Source organism: Anguilla anguilla, chromosome 1 (genome assembly GCF_013347855.1).
Source record: "Anguilla anguilla isolate fAngAng1 chromosome 1, fAngAng1.pri, whole genome shotgun sequence".
NCBI classification, from domain to species: Eukaryota; Metazoa; Chordata; class Actinopteri; order Anguilliformes; family Anguillidae; genus Anguilla; species Anguilla anguilla.
In genome coordinates this window covers 19,698,980-19,723,662 of record NC_049201.1, presented here as the reverse complement: position 1 = coordinate 19,723,662, position 24,683 = coordinate 19,698,980, and the positions used below count along the sequence as shown (strand labels likewise).

The 24,683-nt window shown below is 42.8% G+C and overlaps 1 protein-coding gene across 2 annotated transcripts in view; it reads left to right on the top strand.

Annotated features, from left to right (window-relative positions):
- The window catches only part of tmem63c (transmembrane protein 63C), a 53,287-nt gene that overhangs the window by 14,068 nt on the left and 14,536 nt on the right, over positions 1-24,683 (top strand). The window contains exons 2-9 of one of the 2 annotated variants that reach the window (XM_035389664.1): positions 7,654-7,803; positions 15,260-15,507; positions 18,282-18,361; positions 20,893-20,983; positions 21,415-21,452; positions 21,978-22,120; positions 22,992-23,043; positions 24,013-24,121. In XM_035389664.1, coding sequence (XP_035245555.1) covers positions 15,301-15,507; positions 18,282-18,361; positions 20,893-20,983; positions 21,415-21,452; positions 21,978-22,120; positions 22,992-23,043; positions 24,013-24,121 — 720 coding nt within the window. In that variant the 5' untranslated portion in view covers positions 7,654-7,803; positions 15,260-15,300. The remainder of the gene's footprint in view (positions 1-7,653; positions 7,804-15,259; positions 15,508-18,281; positions 18,362-20,892; positions 20,984-21,414; positions 21,453-21,977; positions 22,121-22,991; positions 23,044-24,012; positions 24,122-24,683) is intronic. The other variant, XM_035389673.1, reaches the window with a different exon arrangement.

Genomic DNA, 24,683 nt, shown 5'->3' with positions numbered 1-24,683 from the left:
TATTAAATGGTTAAAAAACTATCAGTGATGGCAATAAAAATGAAGCAAATAGCACTGCAAAGCTACAAAGAAAAACACAACAACTCGACAGATATAAAAGTTGTGGTTTGGGGTATGTTTAATGACCAAGTAAAACTATGAAAATCACTGCAGATCGGTGTCTTGAATTCACGTGTGGCAGAAAGTTTTCTAGTAGTCCTGTTCATCTTCTTGAACCAAAGTATGGAATTGAGATGCGGAGTACAGTCTCTCTTAGCCGTAAAATGGGGGAAACAAATGACATAAATCGCCTCCGGTTTCCTCCCACAGTCCAAAAACATGCATGTTGGGTTAATTGGACAGCCTGAATTGCCCCTAGGTAAGAGCGTGTGAGAGAATGGTGTGTGTGCCCTGTGATGGATGACAACCTGTCATCCTTATTCCCGCTTCTCGCCCAATGCTTTTCTTTTTTTGAAATTTCAAAAAACATGCAGTTGCCATCCACTGTATTCCTTTTCCCTTCTGTACAATCGCCTGACTGAGTGCAGTTTCCGCCATCTTCCTTGTTCTCTACCCTACTGAGAAAACCATCTGGTGAGCATATGAGAACCACCTACAATCCCACACAAAAATCAAATGAACTTGCTCAATTCTGGTGTGGAAGCACAGTGCTGCAGTTGTGGTTATAATGAATGCATAATCAAAGGCAAACTTTATATTTTGGAAACACGTTTGTGTTAAAGCCAACGATGGCAGGGCCCACATGAAAGCTAATTGAGCACATTGAGGGCTTTTTTTCAGAATTCTTCTGTTACTCTTCAGGCTCACCTGAAGCTCTTTTGAGACTGTTTGGACTCTCTTGATGCTCTCTGTAGCTTCTCCCGTGTCCCAGTGAGTGCAGACACCGCTCCCTCAGCTGCTTCTCTGGTGAGCTAAGTTAATGAGCTGGCCTGAGAACTCTGCTGCATTTCACTCCGCTTATATGTCCCCCAAACCTCAGCAGAAACTCAGGTGGCATCAACTCTGTGCCTCTCTGTTTATGGCCAAAAAAGCCTTGACCTTATTTAGACCAGTAGCCACAACTCCACAGCTACAGGACAGTTACTGCACCTGAAGGGAACCCATCTGGGCTATTTGTGTCCAGACAGACGTGGCTTCTGTCTCGGTCATTTGTAGTTAATTGTTGAATATTGACTACGGTCTGGGGGGGCTGGGTGTGGAGTTGAGCAGTTTGGCATGGAAACAGTGGGCAGAAGGAGTCAGGGAGGCACAAAACGAATGACAAGTAAATATTAACACAACAGGTAACCCAGTGCCTCAGTTACTGGAAGTGTGTGTGTATGTGTGTGTGAAGACCAAGAGAGAGAGAGAGAGAGAGTATAGTATTTGTGTGCACTCTGCATGAGTGCATGTGTTTTTTGCTATATATTTTGTTTGCATGCACAGTATATATGCGAGCGTGAGTGAGAGTGGCAATGGAAGAGTAGCCTAATGCATTTGTGAGAATGTCAGGGAAGTGATGTGCGTGAGTGTATGTAAATATTGGATCTTCTTCCTGTGTATGTGTATGAGGGCAAGTAACAGGGATAGAGAGCAGAGACGGCGCTGGCTCCTAGCAGAAGGGCGATTGCTGCGGTTTTGCTGAGTCATGGGGGCTGAGGCGTGACTGCTGTGCTGATGCTGGAAGGCCCAGCCTTGCTGCTCCGTGGCTGGTGGTGCTGTGGTGCAGACTGCTGCAAGTGGGGGGGGGGGGGGGAGGCCAGCAGAGTCCGGCCCATTCATTCTGCCCACGAAGGCCAGGGAAGCACTCCCATTCATACATACAGGGAAGAGGAGAAACTCAACACTCCCTCCAGGGAGGGGGGGGGGAGGCGGGGCAGGAGCCGCGGGGAGGAAAGCGCGTTTACCCCAGGGAAGGATTTGAGAGAGGCTCTGAGTGGCATCTGAGCTCTTAATTCAGGGCCATTTGTTCTGCTGGCAGGTCACTATTCACAGGATGTCTCTGCAAGTGCATATTACAGACCCGGAGGCTGAGCTTCAAATCTGGCCACTGTGCTTATTTCTCACTCGTGTAGGACAGTTTCAGTGCTGGAACCCTGGCAAACAGTACATCACCATCATTACACCAATGAGGAAATGGTATTCGTGACTCAGTTCTTCAGTTCTCAGACTGAAGTTCTGAACTGCCAAAAATTGGATCTCGGTCTGTAATTGAATTCTACTCATTGAAAGGGCAGATTTTGTGCCGGTATCGCTGGCCGATTCGTTGAAAGGGCAAGCTTCAGTAAGATGTCTTTGGTAATAGGTGTTGAATATGCATGCTTTCAGTGATGACAAGGCCTGTTCATGCCTGCATATTGTTCCACAGGAGACCCTAAGTACTGTTTCACACAAACAGGATTCCTAGTCAAGCACAGAGATAATCAATGCAGTGCATTTTTTTCAGCTTGTTTCTCATGTGGAACAGGGGTGGGGATCTTCAGCAAAGAAATAAAATGAATAAAAACATTTCTCAAACTGGGGAAGAAACATATGTGTGGTCTTACAGAGAGCTGTGTTTGTCCTAGGAGTCTCAGCATAGCTGTGCTCTCTTGTTATTGGCTCAACTCCACTGTGTCCCTATTGCTAACTTCAACACCTGAATCCCAAGGGATCCTGGAGATTGGGTAATAGTGTGACAGAAAGTGAAGAGCTCATGCTTCTCACGGTCTAACTTTTAAATGTGTCTCCCCAGGGGAATCTCTCATAAATAAAACTTTCATGTTCTTCCAGCTTTCCCGACGAAAAGCTGTCAGTTCAGTAAGGGCCTATTTTTACCAGAGCATTTTCAAAGACGTGACTTTTTCTTTTAATACTTAACAACTTTGCTTCCACTGCTGCTTTTCTCAGCTTTGCCCACCATTATTTGGATTCAAGGCAATGATACCTTTGAGGCTACTCCTTTGACTGGAACTAATAATGAGGAACATTAATACAGGTATAGGATCTTATGGGAAATAAGTTTTACTGTCCAGAGCACGGGAGCTGTTGACCACACTTTAGCAGTGCAATTTTGTGAATCTGTTCTGCATTGGTATAATTGTTTGGTCTTTTTACATTGTCGTTAATGTATCTGTTATAATTATGCTTTACTTCATTATACTCTTTGAAGAATACTGTGTCAAATTCTTGGTTGAGTAATTCCAGGACTATTATCTATGCGATTGAACTAATGGATATTTGGCCACCGAGAATAACTTGTGGTGCTGGGTTGGGGAGCGCTTATTAGTATATGAAGAAGTACGGTAAAGGACACTGTATCCAGGTCTATGTACCTGTACAGGTACCTATTTTCCGGCTGAACTCCCTGATCTCTCTATAATTCAGACAAAAGCCTCTCTCTGGGCGCGTGCTGCAATAACACCTGAGACGCTTGATTTACAGCTCAGGCTTTATTAGCAGTCAAAGGCAGATGCCCGTATATCACCGAGAGCCCCGAATCGGTGCCAAGAACGAAGTGCTGTCGCTGCGGCAACGCTGGCACTTTGAGGCCGGAGGTTTATCCTTGGTCTGCGCCGCTTCCATCTGTCCAAAGTTGCTGCCAGAGCCAAGGGTGCTGTCCGGCACCAGGGTAACCACTCTACTTAGCTGGCCTTTGATCTGCAGCAGCTACGGCAGCACAGACCTAGATTCTTTCAGATGCACATCAGAAGGGAAAGACTCACTTCCTCCGCGCTGCAAATTCCATTTTGTCAGCAGCTACTGTCAAAACATTTTTCTTGCAGGTTGAGGATGATTTCAGACATGTTTATCCGGAGAGTTCCGTGAAGATGGCACTGGAGGAAATCTCGACTGTTTGCTTTGCCTCCACCACTCATTTTAACCATTAGTTAATTTTCCTTTTGCCTTGAACTCAGGGTAGACTTTCTGCTTCGCCTTGGTTTCCATGGTATCTTTTGTCAGTTTTTCAGCCAGTGTCAGTGCTGCGTATTCCCAGCTTGGGTGATAGCCGATCTTGTCTTTTCAGGCCACGTGTCGAGCGCCATTTTTCACGCAGAGCTGCCCTGGAGGGGAAGCAGCACACAACAGATGTGTTCTTTCCCACCTCCCCTCCCCCTCCCCCCCCCCCCCCCCCACCTCGACTGCAATTTTCCCTCACTTTCATGTCAGCGGCAGGGCAGCGCACTCCTAAACTCCTGTGTGGGCGGAGCTATTCAGGCACAATATGCCTGGAGTGTTTCTCTCAGCGAGACTTTGAACGCGACCCCGTGTAAGCAACGGTCCGTCGGCCGCAGAAGCCTCTTGCACTGTCATTAGACATGCCACGCTGCTGCTCTGCTGTGGAGCAAACACGTTGCCGCGGTTACCAAGGCCAGAGAACAGATCGAATCTGCAGTTGTCTGCACAGTGTGCCCAGGGATATAGCATTTTTGCATTACAAAGTTTCCAAAGCAGTGGGGTGATATTCACAGAGTTCAAAAAATATAGAAATGCAAATAAAATATTGGGTCATATTTGCCGATTATAGTAGCTTAAAACAAGCATGTGTTGGCCTGATGCTAAGATTATGGCAACATAAAATTATTGACACAGCATACATGTGCCAGAGAGGCAATGCAAATATACATGTAAATATGTAAAAGTGTCACATGGCCACTATGTGTCAATATCAAGGCAGTTCTGTTATAAATGATAAGACAAGCATGTAGAAATTATGTAAAATTTTGTTATACAAATAAAATTTGTTCAATTTTTACTTCGTGAGTAGACAACAGCGCTCGTTTACTTTTTGCTGTGATGCGAAAACTTGGTTTCAGTTTATATTTGCACTATGATGTAGACTAAAACAGGGCAGTATCAGCAGCGGAATCGGCCAGTATGGCTGGACATATAACGGCTATTTCCCCAACCTTCGTCCTCCCAACCCCCAGCTCCTCGGCTCTGGAATTTCTCTATTCTTCCAGAGTTAATAGGAATCCATCAGTGTACATCCCCAAAATGCCCACCCCAAAAACTTCTTCTTTAATCTAATTCTGTAATAGGCACACAATCCAAAAATCACAATTCTCATAAACAAATTTTGGTTAAGGAGTCTCATGGCAGGCTGCTGAATGTCATCGTTTGACCTCGTTTGAGAAAATGGTTCACAACAACTGAGTCACTCTGAGCTACACTACCCATGAGAAATCACAGGCTAATAAAGGGGTATTATTTATTTATTCATTCATTCATATATTTATTTACAAGCCCCTCGTGTAGGTATATTGCAAGAGATAAAAGCACATGGGCAGGGTAACGTCAGTAACACAATGACTAAAAAAAATTTGGAAACTAGTGCTAAAATGTCTGCAACAGTAATTAGCATTAGCTTACACATAAAATACAATTATTATTCTTAAGAGCAAGATATCTGATATCGTACTAACACTGTGCCTAACTATGTCATGTAAGAACAACATATATAACATATAACACTACTATATAAAATATTTTATGGCATCATGTACTAGGTGCTATGAATAGAATTTGACTCCAGACCATAGGAGCCAAGGTGAGATCTGGTAAGGTGGTATTTTTTCAGTTATCCTGAGATACTAGGTATGTGGGAAAGCTGCTATATTGAAGTAGCCATTGTTCCTTCTAGTGGATAACCGCTGAATGAATCTTCTGTCTATTAGCAGAAGCGACACAGCCAATGTGTGCCACATATAAAACAAGACTGTTTGCCAATGTCTGTGTCTGTTATTTATGCTGTGTTCTATCTATACTGTGGAACACTAGGTGCTTCATGCTTGGCAATTTTATTTTGAGGTCTTGGAATTTCAGTTCTTTTCCTTTTAAAAGACATGCTTAATGCTGTAGCAGCTGATTTAGACACACACTTTGAATTCACAATGTTGGCTTCAGGGCTGGCACTGAGACTTCTTATCAAAAGTCTCTATCCACTGAGGTCATAAAAGGCCTACCATTTAAGTGTTTATTACTGCGCTGTGATTGGCTCCTGGCATTGTTGGTATATTGTGAGGAATGGAACCGTCATGCAGCGGTCCATTAAGCTTACAAAAAGCCATTTGTGTTATCTACCCTTTTCGGTGGTAATGCATGCGACTGCAAAACTTAATTGTTACCCATATGAATGTTAATGCTGCATTAACATAACTCTCTGATAGGTTCCCGAGAGGGAAGGCAGGGAGATGAAATGTAATATCATAAACATCTGAAACTGGTAGGCATTATAAATAACTCTCAGATATTTATGGATATTTATAATCTGTACCTCTGTTGCTTATCAGTCCTGGATTATGACACTGCTACATGGTTTTCCAGTTGTTGTCAACAGGTTTAGCACTAATCACCCATTCTGTGAACATCTATGTTAACAGTCTATTATTTGAATTAGCAGTAGTTGGTATATTTTTGAGAGATGGTTTAATGGTAACAAATTTGATTCATCACATAATTACAAATTTCCATTCATTATATGCTAAGTGTTTTCAGCATGTTTTTTTACGAAAAAAAACTCATGCATGCATGCACAAGGTAGTTGAGATTATTGTTACGAAAACCAGACAGCTTTTGTAATCCTTGATTTTGGTGGGCTCTGGTTTTTCATGGTGAATTTCAGAAAAACACATTCCCTGCTAATGTGTTGAATGATTTAGCAGAACACTGCTCGTCTGTGACATATTGACAGCAGTTGGCTCATGAGGCTTGTGTTTACCTTTGGCAGTGTGATCCAGATAGACCAGATGTTAATGGTCCATTAGGAGGAGGTGCTGTGTGCGGTAAATTCTGTGTACATTTGGAGCATAAGAAACGCTATCACTCAATTTCAGATTACAGATTGTAGAGGTTATTCTGCTTTCAGGGGGAAAGAAAGAGTTGATACATTAAATGAATTAACCACTGAGACCTTACATATTTAGCATCCCTGCGAAATTGTCCAGTGAATTGAACATTAGAGTCAAATCTGCTGCGGTGGTCCAGAATTACTACATGGTCTCACAGATGGAAATTAATATGATGGAATTACCCATCTGAGGTCAACTTTTTTTTTTAAATTGCTGCATTTATGCAAAGTCTTGCCAGGCAGAGGAACGACATTATACTGTACAACAGTGACCTCACAGAAAGATTTCACAACATGCAATCACTTTTAATTAATTCAACCGGCCTGCCAAGGGTCCAAGACTTTCTTGTGACTTTTGAAAGTAGAACAATGTGTTATTGTTATGGCCAACATGGATGGTAACAATGGTGGCATATATTTTCATAATGATGACTGGACAAATGTTTATCTGGCTAAGAGCCGGGTTTAAATTGCATTTTCTTGCTAATGTGAAACATGGCCACCATGATTATATGTAACTGGTGTCCTTTGGTTTTTTTTTTGTAGTTGCCTGCTTCTCAGTACTATTTGATATTATTTCCAAAGTAGGAACCAGTAAAGCAAGAGTGACCTTCTGTGCCACCATCTGCTGTTCATATTAGAGAAAGTTGTGTATGTATTCCTGTATGGCATGGCTGTAATACTTCCAGCACCATTTCTTTTAAAAGCAACCATATTCCATGGCCATGCGTACCTTGCTCTTTTCTAACTGGTGGAATGGGTTAAAGGGGTAAGTCATTCACTAAAGATGATGCGAGCCAGACTGGCTGAAACTGATTCCCGAACTCGCCCACTTGTGCCGGCAGGGGAACATGCTGTCATCCCATTAGTTGTCCATCTGCAGAGGACTGGAGCAACACATTTCTGTGAGGACATTCAATGTGCCTGTGTTGCACAGGAAGTGACATCATCAACATTCCTAGAACTCCCACACCATTCCCAGCATATGCTCAGTGGTATGTATTATGTTTGAGAATGTAGCCTTAAGAGTGTGCATGTTCTGTCAATGATGGTAGATACATTTCTAAAATTTTCTGGATTTGAGAATTTATTATTTTCTTTTTCCCTTAAATTTTTTTCCCAGATGTGGTAATGATTTTAAGATTGTTTTTCGTGTATGATTACTATAATCTGCTTTAAGTTTAATAATATCAATAAGAGATGTAAGCTCATATGCCTAGCAAATGCTGTGGTTGTCTCTGTGAGTGAGAACATCAATTAATTTACCAGCATTATCAGTACCACAGCAAAAAAGAAAATGTATTAAAGTGCAAATGGGTGGATGGTAGTGGGGGAGGTTTCACCATAGTTGCAGTGTATATTAAGTTGTTATGGGTTGGTGAATATTGATAAATTTTTATTGGTCAATCTCAATTTTTGTGTTTTTTTGGGCTAAGATATTTTCCTCTTTGAACCATGGCTGAACAATGGCTGAAAAATGTAAACCTAACCATAGATTTAAAGAACCCTACAAGAAACCTCCTAAAACATGACACACACAGACTCGCTCATAAACATTTTCATCTCATTGCATCTTCTTCTTAGAGAAAAGTATAGAGTTGCAATAGCTGTAAGATGTATATTACAATTCACAAATGTGTGTACTGGAGGGGGCAAAGATGGTAGAATTTCATTGCTAGTAGTAAAATAAAGAGTAGCACTTGTGTCAGTCTATGCACCAAATTCTTACAATAAAACCTTTATAACAAATTAGCACCATTAATCCTTGACTTGTCTGAGGTTCGATTAATCATTGGGGTTGATTTTTATACAGTGTGGATTGTTCTGGGACAACAGAATTGCACCCTCAGCTTAGCATTGGGTTATTGACTTATGGAGGCAAATGAACCCTTCTACTTGAGAATTCACTTTCTTTTCTTCTCGACATAGATCATTCTCTCTGACAGACTTCTTATTAAGCGTCATTTGAATCAGTTCAAGGTTTTGACCACTTACTACTATCACTGTCTAATTAAAAAATGATATTTTGGAGCTTGACAATTGGTCATGTGCTGCTCAGTGGTGCTTTAATATGAGGTCGCTTCAAAATGGAACCTTCAAAAAGCAATCTGAAGAACAATTAACAGAATTTTACTATTTCAGTGTTCACAGATGTTCTCACTATTCTATCAGCTGATGTGAGAAGGCATATGATTGCCTAGAATGGCAATTATATCAAATGGGTCCATATTACATCACACTTTGGAGCATGGTTATAACAGTAGTGAAAGTATCATAATTCATTTTTTTGTAATGGTCTCAACTTGTAACATCTGTTCTCCAGCATTTAGCGTTTCTTAAAGCTATGGCAGGGCTGCCCTCTCTCCCCTGTGTTGTATGCCCTCTCTCTTGAACCAACTGTTCTGACTGTTAGACAATCAACTTATCAAGACCCTATCTCTATACATGACATTTTATTTCCATTTGAACACTGATGATGTTTTATGAATATCTTGGCCTCACCAAAACAAAATATTTAGTTAATTCTAGGCCTTCTGATTCTAAAATTAAATTTAGGCCATGTGTCCTGTCTTTTGTCAATATGGCTTTACTCTAAAGCATATGTTGCTTGGCATACCTTCTAACAAAATTTGGTTCACTCCCCAAGACTTGAGGTCTTAATTTGCCCAAATATTTCCCTGAAATAGTCAAAATTAAGATTTGGCTCTATAATTATACCGTTTGGGGTTCAGCTGAAAGCCTTTCCAATATCAACGTTAGATGGTGTCATCAGTATGCTCTTTTCACAAATTATTACACGCAAAACCAGGGGCTTGGTCCCTAAGATGTTAATCTGTTAAATGCACTCATACTGTAAAACCATTACTCAAGTCTTTATCAATAAACACACTACAGATCTTGTACCACTTTCTAATGAGATTCACAGGGAGAGAGTGTAGCAGAATATATCTTTGTTATCCGGAAATCCAAAACAATTAAGATGATTCATTACAATTTTGCCTACATATCATACCCGACACCTAGTTTTATCACTTGGGGCTTAATTCCTTACCCCACTGTTCCTTTTGCCCTAAGCATACTCTTGACGCTTTCCTAATAGCGACTAATCTCTGTTAAACTGCCGAGATGTAATTAAAATTTAACTAAAGGGGACAAAAATGAATTGCAGTCTTAGGAGAATATATTTTAGGGCGTGGGGGGGGGAGTCTCTCTCTCTCTCTCTCTCTCTCTGTCACTAGCTATTATTTATTTATTTACTTTTGCTTGTGCATTAAAAAAATAAACCAATTAAAAACTGACCACATAAAATTATTCCCAGAATTCTGGGCCGTCTACGTCTGGCCAGGGGCCTTTCAGCAAATGCACTAATGATAATTAAAGGAGAGAGGAAAGAGCGCATTCTCGTTAGAGCCACAGAGCAATAAAGCAATGCAAGGGGAGCAGTCTCGGTGACATATTGCTGGCTACCTGTTGCTCGATGCAGATTCTGAGTGCTGCGCTGTGGTGTTTTAATGCAGATGGAATTTTTTAATGTCATTTTCTCTCCGGTGCTGAGAACTTTACGTGGAAGTCAGTTTTCAAAAGCTCATGAAAGTAATGGATAAGACGAGCTCACTCACAGCTTGTGTGAAATCTCTCACCACTACAAGAATGCAGTTTGTGTTCTGTTCATGCGTCAGGCTTCATTGATCTCTGCATGGGTGTAAGCTTGTAGACGTCTCTGCAGGCTGTGAACTACTGAAGCAGCGGCTTTGCTGGTGAGTCGGGGTGGAGCACCTATGATCGATGTTGCGGTATTCATTGATTGGGTCTTGTGTTTTCTAATCACGGGTGAGCAGAATCTTTCGATTCTGCGTGTGACTTTGCACCCTGATGCACCCTGACACCCCCACTTGTTTATTCTCCTAAGCTGGGCCAGCTTCATGGGGAAACTGCCCTCTGGCCTTATCATCAAAGCACAGAATCTCTGATGCTCCAGGTTGGGTTTGGGTGGGTCTGCATGATGAACTGTCACTATCTGCCATGTAACTGCAAGCTTCTGTGTGATGTTAGTCATGTTTCCACGGGAACAGAAAATCCTTAACTTGCATTATACACTGGTCAGGGGAAACGGTCCTCCATGCTTCTGTACACTGAAAAGGAAGGGTGCCCATGTGGTGCCAAAAGCAGACAGTCAACTGGTAATGCCAGCTATGCATTTAATGTTTGTTGGGGGAAGATTTAACGGTCTGTCAGGAGGCCAAATAATTTGTGTTGCCAGCATCTGGTTGGACTACCTCAAGCCAAGGAGACAAGTATCCAGAAATGTGCTTTGAGTCAATGATCAATGCTTGGTCCAATGACTGTTTCTTACTTGTGTTTGCATCTACTATAGTTCAAGTATCCTGTCCAAGCAAACTGTCACTCACATCGCACTCATTTGGTTAATGCTTATTACATTTTCTGCCAATGTGGCTACAATTACATTTTGAGTTTAGCAGACACGCTTATTCAGCAAATCAGGTTAAGTATCTTGCTCAAGGGTACAACAGCAATGCCCCACCTGGGAATCGAACCCACAACCTTTAGGTTAAGCCCTGCCTGTGAATCAATGTAGGTTAGTCTTAGTTGCACCTATTAAAGGTGTTCCTGCCATAATGGAGACCTATAGCTGTGCATTAAATATTCTTTAACCAGAGTAGAGAGCTCAGGGCCAGCCACTGTGTAGTAATACTTACTACAAGGAAAAAGACTGGCTTTGACACAGAGTAATTATCCATCATTAATTTAAAATGTAAGCACCACATAATGGCATCCCCGAAAGATATTAGACCAATTTTCGTCTACAAGTTTTTCATTAAATTTAGCTGAAATTGTTGTTAGTATGGCTTCAGATTCGACAAATTATCACTCCTGACGGAAACATCCAAGGTCACGCAGGAAAATTACTTATGTGATGTGTGATGCAATAGGCGGAAGAGAAAGAGCTCTGCGATTATACCTTTAGGTTAAAAAGATGACAGATAGCATTTGGTTGAAAAGAGTACAGAAAAGGACAGCATTGAAATATCTGACTCTGAGTAAAAGGACATTATCAGCGACTGAGATGACTCTGACTCTGATGAGTCTAACCCTAAACTTATATGAACTAATACTGCCAATATGCTGGTTGGTAGATCACGTTGTGCTGGCCATTGGAAAAGTAGATCACAAGTCAAAATAAAATTGATCTTTTCGGGCTTATTTCTTGCCTTTATGTTTTTTTAATGTTGTAAATCATAAAATTGGACAACTTCTTCTATTTGGCTAGTGTATTTCAGTTTTTGTAATTCTGTAGTTTTGTAATGAGTTCTGGTCCTTACCCTTTAAGTAATCGTCCATGCTTGGATCCACCTTTATAAATCAGAGGTCGTTCTCTTTAGCGTCCTCTGTGTTTGTTTTAGTGGGGCAGCACATTCACTGCAGCTTTGCAAACAAGAGCTGCTTGTTGATGTTTCTGCTTGTGGAAATAGCTGAGAGCTAAGCCATCAAAGCAAGTGTATTCATTGGCAAATGCAAGAAGAGATTTAAGGCATAGCAAGTTGAGTAATATTCAGTTTGGACATGCAGGTATGTTTTTTCAATGGAGGCCAGCTCCAAGTATTACCTGTCCCTGAAAGCACAACCGCAGCCTATCTGTCAGCAGAGCTTGGTGTCCGTGCCAGGCTTGCTCAGTGGGCCACATCTCAGCCATTCACCAAAAGGAGATGTGATGTGTCAACAGGCCACTAGGAGCAATGAATGGCTGGTTGTTGACTCTATTGAGAAACAATACACTTCAGCTCTGTAGTTAAGCCATTTAAACCCTCTTAGTGTTGTGGGCCATGTCCTGTTAATTGAGTTTCATGCCTGTTTGCCTTCTTGAATTAAGCTTAAAGTGGATGGGCAAGCTCTGCGTGCAGTCACTGATTCTGTTATCGCTGGCTGTCAGGACCTAGGACAGCTCCCGTTTTGACCACTACAGATGGTTTGAACAGAAACCAATATAAGTGTTCTGTTATTCAGACCAGATCATTGTGAAGGCAAAGTAGGCCTGGGCAGTTCCGTTCAATCACATCTCATGCTACCCTGTCTGGAAAGTGCATTCTTGCAGTCAGTGAAGTCCCTATCCAACATTAACGTGGTTCTGTAAATGGAAGTAATATTAGATTATCATCAGACATTGTCCCGGTGGACACTTGTTTTCTGATGTAGCTTCAGGCTTAGTGGTCTGCTTTGGTCAAATCAAGTCAAATTGACAGCTCAATTCATGGATTGTTCAGATTGTTTGTGTTTATGCATGAGAGTTGAATTACACAAAGAGAAAGCCTTGACGAACAGATGCCAGACTTCCAGGAAGGCAATGGTTTGTGAAGACTGAAATCCAAATTGTTTATAATGCATTACTAAGCTCTCAGGTGAGCAAATATGAAGGGAGTAGAAATAATGGGGATAACCATGGCAACAGGCCTCATAAAAGAAACCCATCCCAACACATTATCCTGACAAACAAAGGCAAAGGAGAACTTAATATCGGCCTCTGTTTTATGAAGGTGCGTTGTGGCCATTGCTTGAACTGTGTGCTAAGCGAGTGCATGTTAGGGCTGTTTGCCAAGGAGGTGAGATGAACACTTGGACAAAGCCGCTAATTGTAAAGGGACATAATAGCACTCACCAGTGTAATCCATCCAAGACACTAAACAACTAATAGCGTATTCAGAACAATACTCAAATCCTTGAAAATGATTGAAAATGCGAGTGATCATGTTCAAGTTGTGTTAAGTGTGTCATGTTGGTGGCCAGCACTGTACAGTTCATTGGTTATTTGGAAAAGGAGTTAACCCTTTTTATTTGACTTTTTGACATATTTGTAGTGGACAACAAGAGTAGTGTCATCCAAACAATGGCCTGCAATATACTGTACTCAGAATGAAAGCATTGGAGTATTGGCAGCAACATACCCATTACATTACAGGCATTTAGCAGACGCTCTTATCCAGAGCGACTTACACAACTTTTTTACATAGCATTTTACATTGTATCCATTTATACAGCTGGATATATACTGAAGCAATGCAGGTTAAGTACCTTGCTCAAGGGTACAACGGCAGTGTCCTTACCCGGGAATCGAACCTGCGACCTTTCGGTTACAAGCCCAGTTCCTTACCCACTGTGCTACGGACCCTAGCTTTAGAAGGCCCAGTGGTTTCTTCATGTTGCAATGGCACTCCACGAGATAACGGCAAGTGTATGCTTGGACTACTTTATAATAAAAAAAAACAGACAGAAAATAGATAACTCAAATCACATAGGCTGGATTTTTGCAGTGCATAAAGGCTGTTGTTCATTTGTGCTGTGATTTTCTACGCTTGGGGTCGAAATGTTGTTGTATGTGATTTGTATTGCCATAGTCATTTTTCTCGGGTTAATTTTGCTTCATTCAGTTAACTCTTCTAACAGATTTTATCTGAGGATTACATCACTAGCCAATCCTTTTAAATGCCAGGAAAAGAAGGCTAATTTCAGGCCCCTGCTGCAAACGCTGTCTGGGGCTGATTTACTGAAAATCTGATGACTGTGATTAATAAGTAATGAGGAGCACAGCCCAGCATGAAAACAGTTCTGTCTGGTGTATTCCCTTTGGATTCTCACTGCTCTTAAACAGCAGTCCCTTCCAGTGGTAATGAAAGTCATTGCTACAAAATCAAATAAATGTGAAACTTTTCAAGGTGTATGAAGTGCGCAATTTGAGCATGTCAGTCATAATTAAAACAGTGTTAACAGAGCTATCCGAAAAGAGAAAAATGTTAATGAATAATCATAACAATTATTCATAATCAAGTCATCTTTTTGTTGTCATTTGTTAATGTGCTTAGTATTGTTGGCTCTTTTTAAGAATACTTTTCAATAGTAAATTATGCAGCCTGCTCACGATTGATACCTCTTGTACTCTCTACTCTTATGATTTGACACTGAAGGCCCATGGGATTGATACCACCTGTTAATGGCATTGATGCTGTTGCATTGTGCAGTTTGTTTCTGACATTGATACCGTGGGCTCGTGGGATTGATACTGTTTATTCTATTGAAGCTGTTGGCTCATCAGCCTGATACTGTCTGCTCATGGGATTGATACTGTCGGCTTACCTGATCTGTCCTCCGCCGCTTCATTTTTAACGGTCAGCCCCTGCGATACTATCAGCTTGTGAGCGCTATTACTGTAAGCTTTGGAGATTACCGGCTGGAAATGTTTGCCAAAATGCTCCGCTGGCACCGTAGGACGTGTTGCTTGTCATTTCGCTCACGGAGCACGCTCATCAATGATTGGCGTAGGTGCGTCATTAAAAAGAGTGTGTCTCACAGAGAAACCCTACATGCCGATGTTCAGGGGTCCATCTTCATTCGCTGATATATTGATGTCACTAACCGGTTGAATGATCTCGTTCTCTTCAGTGATGGCTGTATGACTTGAGCCCGGGAGCAGAGGAGAACCCATGGCAGGCTCGGAGCTGTCGGGGGCGGGGATCCCCAGCGGGGCGAGGGACACGGAGCTGGACGTCCTCAGCTTTCTGGACACACTTGGGGCGGACAACGGGACGGCGGAGCGATGCTACAGGTCCCACTCGCGCAGCAGCGTGCTGCAGGGCCTGCCCTTCGGGGGCGTGCCCACGGTCCTCGCCCTCAACGTCATTCTGTGGCTGGTGAGCGTTTACACAGCACCACCTCTTCATCCCTTCATCTCCCTCATCTCTCCTTCACCCAACATCCTCCCCCCCCTCCCCCGTCTGCCTTTTCTCTCTCCAGCCTCAGCTTTAGTCTAACACACTTTCAAGTTTGTTTTATTTTACTTGTCACTTTTCCTTTGCTTGAACTTCTGTGTGAATGCCTGTAGTTATTCTTTTCTTTTTTCAGAATGTTTTTTTTGTTGTCATAGGGTTTTTCTACTCGAGCACAAAACAGTCGTCCTTTCCTGCTGGGGTTTGATTACTCCCTAGGGGCTTTGTGCTCGCTGGAGTTCTAGTCTGTCTAGCTTAAATGCGAGCAGAACCTGGCCGCATGCTTTTAATTTGGTTACGATGGAGAAATTCAGTCCCCGTCCCATTAGCATAAGCCAATTTCACTGCCAACTCATTCCCTGTCTCTTTGTTCTCTGCGTGTGTATTGTTCTGAAAGGGGATTGTCTTCAGCCTGTCGTATGTGTACCCTTCACCTTGATTGCGGCGCCACCTCTCGAACATGTTTGCCTTTTTATTAATCTTTTTAATTGGCTTAGAACAACAAACCCATCTTAATTGCACATCAAAGTCAAAGATAGCAGCGGGGGGGGGGAAGCAACGCTGTTCAGATCGTATCGTTTTGCGAAGTAAATGAATAAAAACTCCCGGCGGATGATAGGTGCCTACGCCATAGCGGGGATTAAAAGACAGAGAGGGCCGCTTTCACGAATACCGCAGACGTACGGCTTTGGTAATTGGCCTTGAGCGAAGCTCAAAGGCGGAGGATTTAATCTCGCTCTGGGTCCACCTGTGTGTGTTAATTGAGCACCTTGTTGCTCAGTGAAGGTCAACCTGGCCGTGCGGAGCTCTTCAGGGCTAAATGGCAGACCTTGGAGCTGGGACCCCTAGCTACAGACGCTGATTTGTCATTGTATAGCAACCGGTCTGGGCCATAATCATAGGGACGGGGTGCTGTGTGTTGAAGTGGAATAAGAAAGTTGAATGGCAAACAGTGAAGCTAAGTTCAAGGTTGTGAGCAACTGCAACTGTAGATAATGCTACCGTAAGGACAGAATTGTTCTATATGAAACCAGAACTCAAATGTGTATTCATGTTTTATCAGACAACAGTTTCTATGGTGTGCATTTTACAATAACAATTTTTGGCAAATATTGAAAAACTGTTGTTGTGAATTATACACAAGCATATGTGTCATTAAAGGGTGGGACAACAAATGAATGGCTGTGAATGTAGCAACATTTCTGTTATTGATTTCCAGTTTTCCTCACGGAGGCTGAAGTTACTGCGTGCTATCCTGCTGCTCTAGCCTGTGTGAAACCCACACCTTTGGTTGCCATCCTGACCGTCCTTTAGTCAGTGTATACACATTGACCGCTCCCTCTTAGTTTCCATGACAACGACTTAACACTCTTAGCAAAGAAATGGCTCTTTATCACTGCTGTTTTCTTATTGTTTTTCGGTCATAGCTATATCATTACGGTGGTGTTACGAATAACAGCATGCGGGGCTGGGCTACACCACAATGCGTGTTTCATAATATTTCACATCAGCTTGCTGAATGTCACAGTCTGTTTGATGTCATGGTCCTTTAAAAAAAAAAAAAAAAAGTCTTGCTTTGCTCCATAGGTTCCCTGCTAATTACACACTCTGCCATATGCCAATAATTTTCTGTGTGCAGGTGTGCAGTTATTAGCAGTGTACAGCTGCGGAACGTAGTGTACTAAAAATTCTTATAACGACGATTTCAAATCCAGCACTCAGACACATGCGCCATACATGTGGCAAACATAGTTAACAGCCAATGGCAGTGCAACTGTCTAAATGGGGAACTGATTGAGCAGAGATGCATGCTCCATTTAAGATCTCCCCTCTAACGGTCCAGCAGGACAGGAGACTGGCCCCAGCTGTGTCTATGCCACCGCATCCCCGACAGATCACATTATGGCTAATGAATGTGAGCCGATATTTACCTCTGTGTGTGGGAGTGAGAGGGAGAGAGAGAGAGGGAGAGAGAGAGAGAGAATATGCTGTATGTGGCAGGTTTGCTATTGCCTGAGGGACATTGTGAGTATACACAAAGGCACATAACTCTTCAAATCCTATTAAATAATTTACATGTTTATTACTGTCCATGTTATACTGTGTGCGTGTATGTACGTGTGTGTGTGCGCGTGTGCGTGCACTTGTGTGGGTGTGTTCTACATGTGGATGCTCTAATGTTCTAGTAATTATCAAGCTGAAATGCAACTGTTGTGAATCATTTGGGAAGATGGTCACCTTTTTACATAGGGTAACTCCACACGTATTGTATCAAAGTAGAATAAATTACACCCATCAAAATGCGTTAGCATACTATTTTTAAAAGCTGAATAAACTATAGACCATTTTTGGACCTGCTATTATTATTATTATTATTATTATTATTATTATTATTATTATTATTGTTCTTGTTTTTGTTGTTGTTGTTGTTGTTGTTATTTTGCATAGTACCTTGTGCATTGGTTGCTTTGGCAACAGATGAAAATGTTGCACATTTGTTTCGTGGAGAAGATAAAAACGTGTGAGGGAGTATACAGTTTGTGAGCGTGAAAGACAACGCTTGCGTGAGTGAAGCATGAAGAGAGAGAGAGAGAGAGTGTGTGAAAGAGAGTGTGTTAATGAGGGAGTGAGAGAGAAAGAGCGAGAGATTGATAGAGCAGTGCTGCGCCAGGCCCTGTCACCGCTGCTCTGTTTTTCAGTTTTTGCTGCTGATCTTCTCGTGCCTGCGGAAAGCAGCCTGGGACTACGGTCGCCTAGCTCTACTGATGGACAATGACAGGTAAAGTTCCCCTCTCAAACCTGAAGGAGCAGCCCCCCTCTCCCATTTCATAGATACAGTCAGTCAATAGCTTGTCTCATACAGACAAGTGTCAAAATGGGGGTTGTAGCCTGCCTGGAGTGTTTGTGGTCTCATGTGTTCCCATCTCCAGAATCCTCTTAGTTTTACATTCACCATGCGTTTGGATTCTCTGTCATGTTTAACAATAGTTCCCCCTCCTGGATAAGACTGGTATTGCACAAATTTCTGGTTTGGTATTATGTGCATTGCATATTTTGAAGATGTTTTTCCACTTTATCCTATTTATGCAAGTTTGTCTGCTTGATTGTTTCCCTTTTTTCTTTTAAGTGTCAACACATTTCTTAGTGCTAATAAGCAAGCAAGCAAGCAGGCAGACAGTTGATCTAATTTTGTCCTTTTCATCCCTTCCCTCCACCAGCTTTGTAGAACGTCGCCGGCTGATTTCATATGAGTGATCTGTCTTTTTATTCTTTGGTTTTTTCACTTTTTGGTGGAGTGTTCTGAGGCGAATGTGGGTGAAGCTGATCAGTAATTCAGCAGACTGCATCTCACAGTAGCATCCCTCGCGGGAAGCATCTTTCGTCTGTTTATGGGACTCATCAACAGGAGGCGTCTCATCCGTCTGAGCTTAAAGAGTCCTATATATTCATAAAAGCAAATCCCTCAATTCAATTGTTCTTCACGAGAAGCCTGCTACTTCAAAACACCACATGCAGCCCGCTGTTGGAATTGTTAAGGGTCTTCTGAGCCAGTATGAAAGAGTCATAAAAATCATGCCCGTGAGTCACCCTCACACAGAAGGAACTGCAACTGATATGAGGCACAAAGATACACAGAATTGCTCACTAACAAAGAATAGTTAAAATCTCGGGGCTGCGTAATATGAGCTGGTGGCTCATATTTGGGCACTGTACCAGTGTGTAGATGCATGGTCTTTGTGTTGAATCTGAACCATGCTTTTCTCTGTGCAAAATTAGCTGTATCATTTCACGGGGAGTGAAATGATCTCAGGGTGAGAGACGCCGGTGTCTCTTCGCACACCAGCGACCCCTTTTGGTCAGTTAGGCATCTGCAGTGTGCCTGTCCTCCAGTGCTCTCCTCCAGCTCAGCATCAGTGCAAGCTCACCTGTTGGGCTGCTGAGAAAGACGCTGTAGCGGACATCACATGTTTTGAAGGGGAATGTGTGCACATCTGCACTCTTCCAAACTCACAGAGGAAGGTTTTAGTAGAGAGTACAAATACACAAATACACTATTGCAAAATGAGAAGAAAATAGGGGTAAAATGTACATTTTAAATCTATAGTCAGTGTGAATGCTCTGAGCTGCTGGTCTGTTCCTAGCATTCTCATTAGGGTAATAAATTCCTTTTTTTCTCCACCTTTGAAAGTCTTACCAACAGAGGAACATCCTCATGCTTCAGCAGCTACAGAGGCCATTGCTTCCATTCGGCAGTGAACAGCTCTCCCTCTCACGCTAGAACACTGTGTTTGTATGATGGCTTGAGTGACGGATCCCCTCATTCAGTTACACCTGGTTTCCTTTGTTCCTATCAAAACCAGAGCCACTGAGACGTCAGCTAAAAAAAGGAGATCATATTCTTCCTGAAAGTTTGTCACTGCCCTGTGTGTGTGCGTTCAGTCCTGCGCGAGTATGTCTCTGGCGCGGGGGATTGGGAGCGCTGCAGGGTAAACTGGCGGCTGAGATAAGTGGAGGGGCCCCCTGTTGCGGTCAGAGGTCTGCTCGCTGTCACTCATTTAGAGAAGGGCTGGGACTGCCCTGTAGGCAAAACAAATCCTAAATGTAGGTTGCCAACGAGGGGAACCGCACAATTATTTCGGAATGCCTCGGTTGCCCTACCTACTTATCTGGGTCACTCTGGAAAGTGGGGCACTGTCGCTCAAGACACTTTGTCATGAGTCACACCTCCCTACTCCCTGCTTGTAGAGATGCGTCTGCTGAATTTAAGGTGGTGGGATTTTATGGATTAAGACTAGTGTGGTGTCATTTCAAGTCTGAGTCTGTCAGGTGTTTCTGTGTGTTCTCTACCATTATTATTATTATTATTATTATTATTATTATTATTGTGCTTAGTGTCCTTATCAGGATGGATTGTAATTCAACTTAAAGAACACCTGAACTGACGGTTGCATGGAGGGTCAAAGAGGAAGGACCTAAATGTTCTGGTGGTGTTAAATCCAGCTAACGTGCAGGAGTATCATATTGCTGCAGTTGTGCTTTTGCTAGAATCATAGTACGAAGTATGTAATCGTCCTTGATGAATAGTGATTAATAATGTTAAAACCAACGTGTTTTCATCATGTAGTTATTCGGATTCAATCGTTCCGACTATAGTTTTATCTTTTTCCTTCTTGCTGACGTTATTTTAGTGGACATCTCAGGCAAGGTCCAGATTTAAGTCCTCTAACCAATAATCCCCTACCCTCCATAACCTCCTCCCCCTTCAAACCCCTAAACCTAACATCCCCCCCCCCCCCTTCCCAACCGCAGTCTCACGTCCCTGTTCTACGGGGAGCCGAGCGAGAAGGAGAAGTCCCCATCGGAGTCCAGTCCTTCGGACACGGATGTGAGCAAGGACGTGGTGAGCCGAATCCTGACAGCTGTGAGCCTCCTCACAGCTATGACCTCACACCCGCCCGCTGGAGCGTGCGCCTTCCCTGCCGTCAACAGCTGCGTGTTTGCTGTGGAGCAAGCAGTAAAATGTTGGGGTGTTAATGTTCCTCTAACAGAGTCCAAAATGAGCCATATGTACTCTGCAAGAGCTGATTTAATACTAGATCAATCATTTTACTGCAGGTCATGACAGTGTCACACAGTGAGGTCATTTAGGCTAGACATATTAAAACTTAAGCTCTCTGCCTCCTTAACATTGAGACTTTAATGTTATGTAAATGGGTCTGGCAGATGCAAGCCAAATGCGCTCATATACACATCTTAACACATGTACTCAATTGCCTTTAACAAGCGGCAGGCTTAACAGCTTATGTTTCTTCATCTCCTTTCTTCTTCTAGGGCTTCTGTTCCTGGCTGACATCACTCTATCATATGAAGTGAGTGAGGGATGTTGCTCTCCCCACCCCCCTTTTTATTGTCCCACACATAAATGCTGATGTCATCACTAAATGCAGCCCTCGCGTTAGACCTCATTAAGCTGTAAAAACAAATGAAGTTGTATTCTAGCGGTCATTTGTGCTGTGGTTTCCCATGAATGCTTATACTCGTTTCAGGCGGGGCATTGTGTCCAGCCAACAGCAGATTTAAGCACTGTAAAAGGGCAATCTACAGTATCCATGGTTCCCAGACTACCATTTTGGGGTTTGATGGTTCTCTGCCCTGTTTTTAGGCCTGGAGTTAGTGGCTGTAGAACTGCTTCTAAGTTGGTGGGAAACTGAGAACCCACCCTGAAAGTCCACCATGTGTGGCCTGCCTTTTGGGAGCAGCGCACACATTTTCTGCTCGGCCCCGGTCTCTTCCCTCTCTCTGGCTCCGTCCTTCCCCGCACTTGGCAGCTGGGTTTAGATGTGCAAGGCATGTCCAGTCCTGGACCCGAGTACTCCGTGTTTTCGTGTTCCCAGGGACGAGGAGATCCGGAGCAAGTGCGGCATCGACGCCACCACCTACCTGTCCTTCCAGCGCCACATCATCCTGCTCATGATGGTGGTCTGCCTGCTGTCCGTGGCCGTCATCCTGCCCATCAACTTCTCTGGAAACCTGCTGGGTACCGTAGGCCCCGCCTGGAATTCTCGGGGGAGGGTTGAGGTAGCATCCCAGCTAACACTAAAAGGTTCTCACAATGTTGCTGCCATGTACTGGCAATGTTTTAACAAGCACTGTAACATTGTGAGAACATTTTGTGATTGCTGGCTCATCTGTCATGTAGGATCAGAAGGACAGCTACAGCCGCTAAGCTGTGGTCAAGTTTATGGGGGAGATTCTCCGACATTGAAAGGCATTTATAGTGGACTGTCTAAGTGCAACACAAGGCCATATGCATGGGGTTAATATTTTTGAGCACCCTGTTCAACAACGGCTGAGGTCTTGTTTAAAATATTCCAGAACTGACAAAATCCCATAGCTACCCAAGGCCTCTGTGCTCCCTGTGACCCATTACTAATTAATAGGACAGCTGCTAGTCATTAAATGCACTACTGAATGTATGAATGTTCATGAAGTGTCTGAACAGTAAACTCATGATGAATATGCATGTTAAATGACCTTAATCAGCTACAAAAATGGTGACATCCCTTATTCAAACGAGTTATTGAAATTGTTTTTAATTTCATGCTTTTAAAATTTCAGGGACCTTTGAATGACGCTAACCGTGCAGTATATAATTACAGCTGAACTGAGCATAGATCACTAGGCTTTCTGACATGAAGTGAAAAAACATAACGGGATGTCAATGGAACAGAAGAGGCTCGATGCCTGTGGCAAAACTGATGGTTTCTTGATGTCACAGAAGTTCCCTTCATTCTGTGCTTTTCTCTATTGACTAGAGCGAATTCAGTGTTTTTCACCGAGAGCGGTCTCACTTTGTCCAAATAAGCAGCATTCCCAGGTCATGTATTTCTATCTCTTTCTCTCCTCAGGAGACAGCCCTCAAAATTTCGGAAGGACCACGGTGGCTAACGTCCCAGCACGGTATGTCGCAGTAGCCATTCCCTCTTTGTGTCTAGCCCGTGTCTAGATTCTGTAATTGTGACATTAGTCTGCTCTAATCCGGCCATGTGTTATGAACAAGATGAGGGCTTAGGCATCGCGGCCAATCCGTGGCGCTCGATGGGAATCTTTCCGGCTCGTTCCGCTTCCCTGATTTGTTCCCTGATTTCTCGCCACTCGTGTTTGTGCAGCGTAGCTCACAAGATCAAAACAGGGCCAAAAAGCACATCATTAAGCCACTTGTTGATCTGAAGGTAATTTGGTTAGTTATGCAGGATTTGCATACGTGCCAATTAAATGAGGAGCAGTGTTGGGATCAGATTCCTTTTCTCTTCTGTTTGCATCCAGTATTGTAGAATTACTGTTTCCACTACTCAACACTTGAACACATCCTATTGTTATTTCACCAAATCTGTTAAAATTCTGCATATTTTCCTTCCCCCGTTTTGGCTTCATGGACTGCTGCTTGATTTATGTCTAAGAAAATGCCTGCATGGACTTTTAAATTTATTTTTACAATACAGTTTATATACTGTAGCTTTGATTTCTATGTATCGAGAAACAGTACATATGAAATATTTCCAAATGGATGTACTCATTTGCTTACACAACTGGCATAAACATACTAACATGTGTATCACATCCGCACATTATGATTTTATAGGGTAGAATCGCACAGCTACATATTTATCAAAGAGTAAGTAATTAGCAGCGCAAGACAGAACTACATTTCCAAGATTAAAGCTTTCTTTTACAATGTGGCTATGACAAGAAGCGCACATATATTTTCCAGGTCCGGCTGTTATGATATTGAATCTTGTTTTTCCTTAGATAAGTTTATCACCCCTTTGTGGTTAATCGACCCAGAAATGTTCCCTCCCTCATTGAGTGATTTCAGATTATGTGCAGCACCCCCTGGTGCCCAATAATGTGCATCGCCCTTCTCCGCAGGGACAGTTTTCTGTGGCTGCACAGTGTGTTTGCGCTGCTGTACTTCATCATCACAGCTCTGTGCATGGCCCACCACTCCTCGCGTCTGGAGTACAGGGAGGACGAGAAGGTTGGTGGTGCATCTGATATTCACACGCGTGTAGGCAGATACACACGCCAGTGCATGTGCAAACACATACATGCACAGACGCACACATACATGTGTATATACACGTGTGCATGCACAAGCACTCATCCGGGATTACCTAGCTCACCTACATTCCCTAATCTTCACTTTTATTATCAATGTCTGATAGAGATTGAGGATCCTGTGCATGGGGGGGCACTATATGCTGAGTTCAGCTTTTTCCTGAGGGTCAAGTTTTTAAATGTATTATATAGGCCAAATGATGCCTGGTATGCTGACATTGTGCATATCTTTGATAGAGAGTCTAATGAATATTAGAGTCCTATTAATATTGTTCTTCCCAATGATCAAATGCCCAAGAGTGTGTCAGTGGTGGGAACTGGGAGGTTTGAAACTTTTAATTCAAAATCCAATACAAAAATCACACTCACAAAAGAAACAATTTCTGCAGACTCCTCTTACACTGCTGTATGCTACATAGTCTCTATTTTATTCGCATGGGAACGGGACAGAATGTGAACAAAATGTCTTGATGCACTTAAGC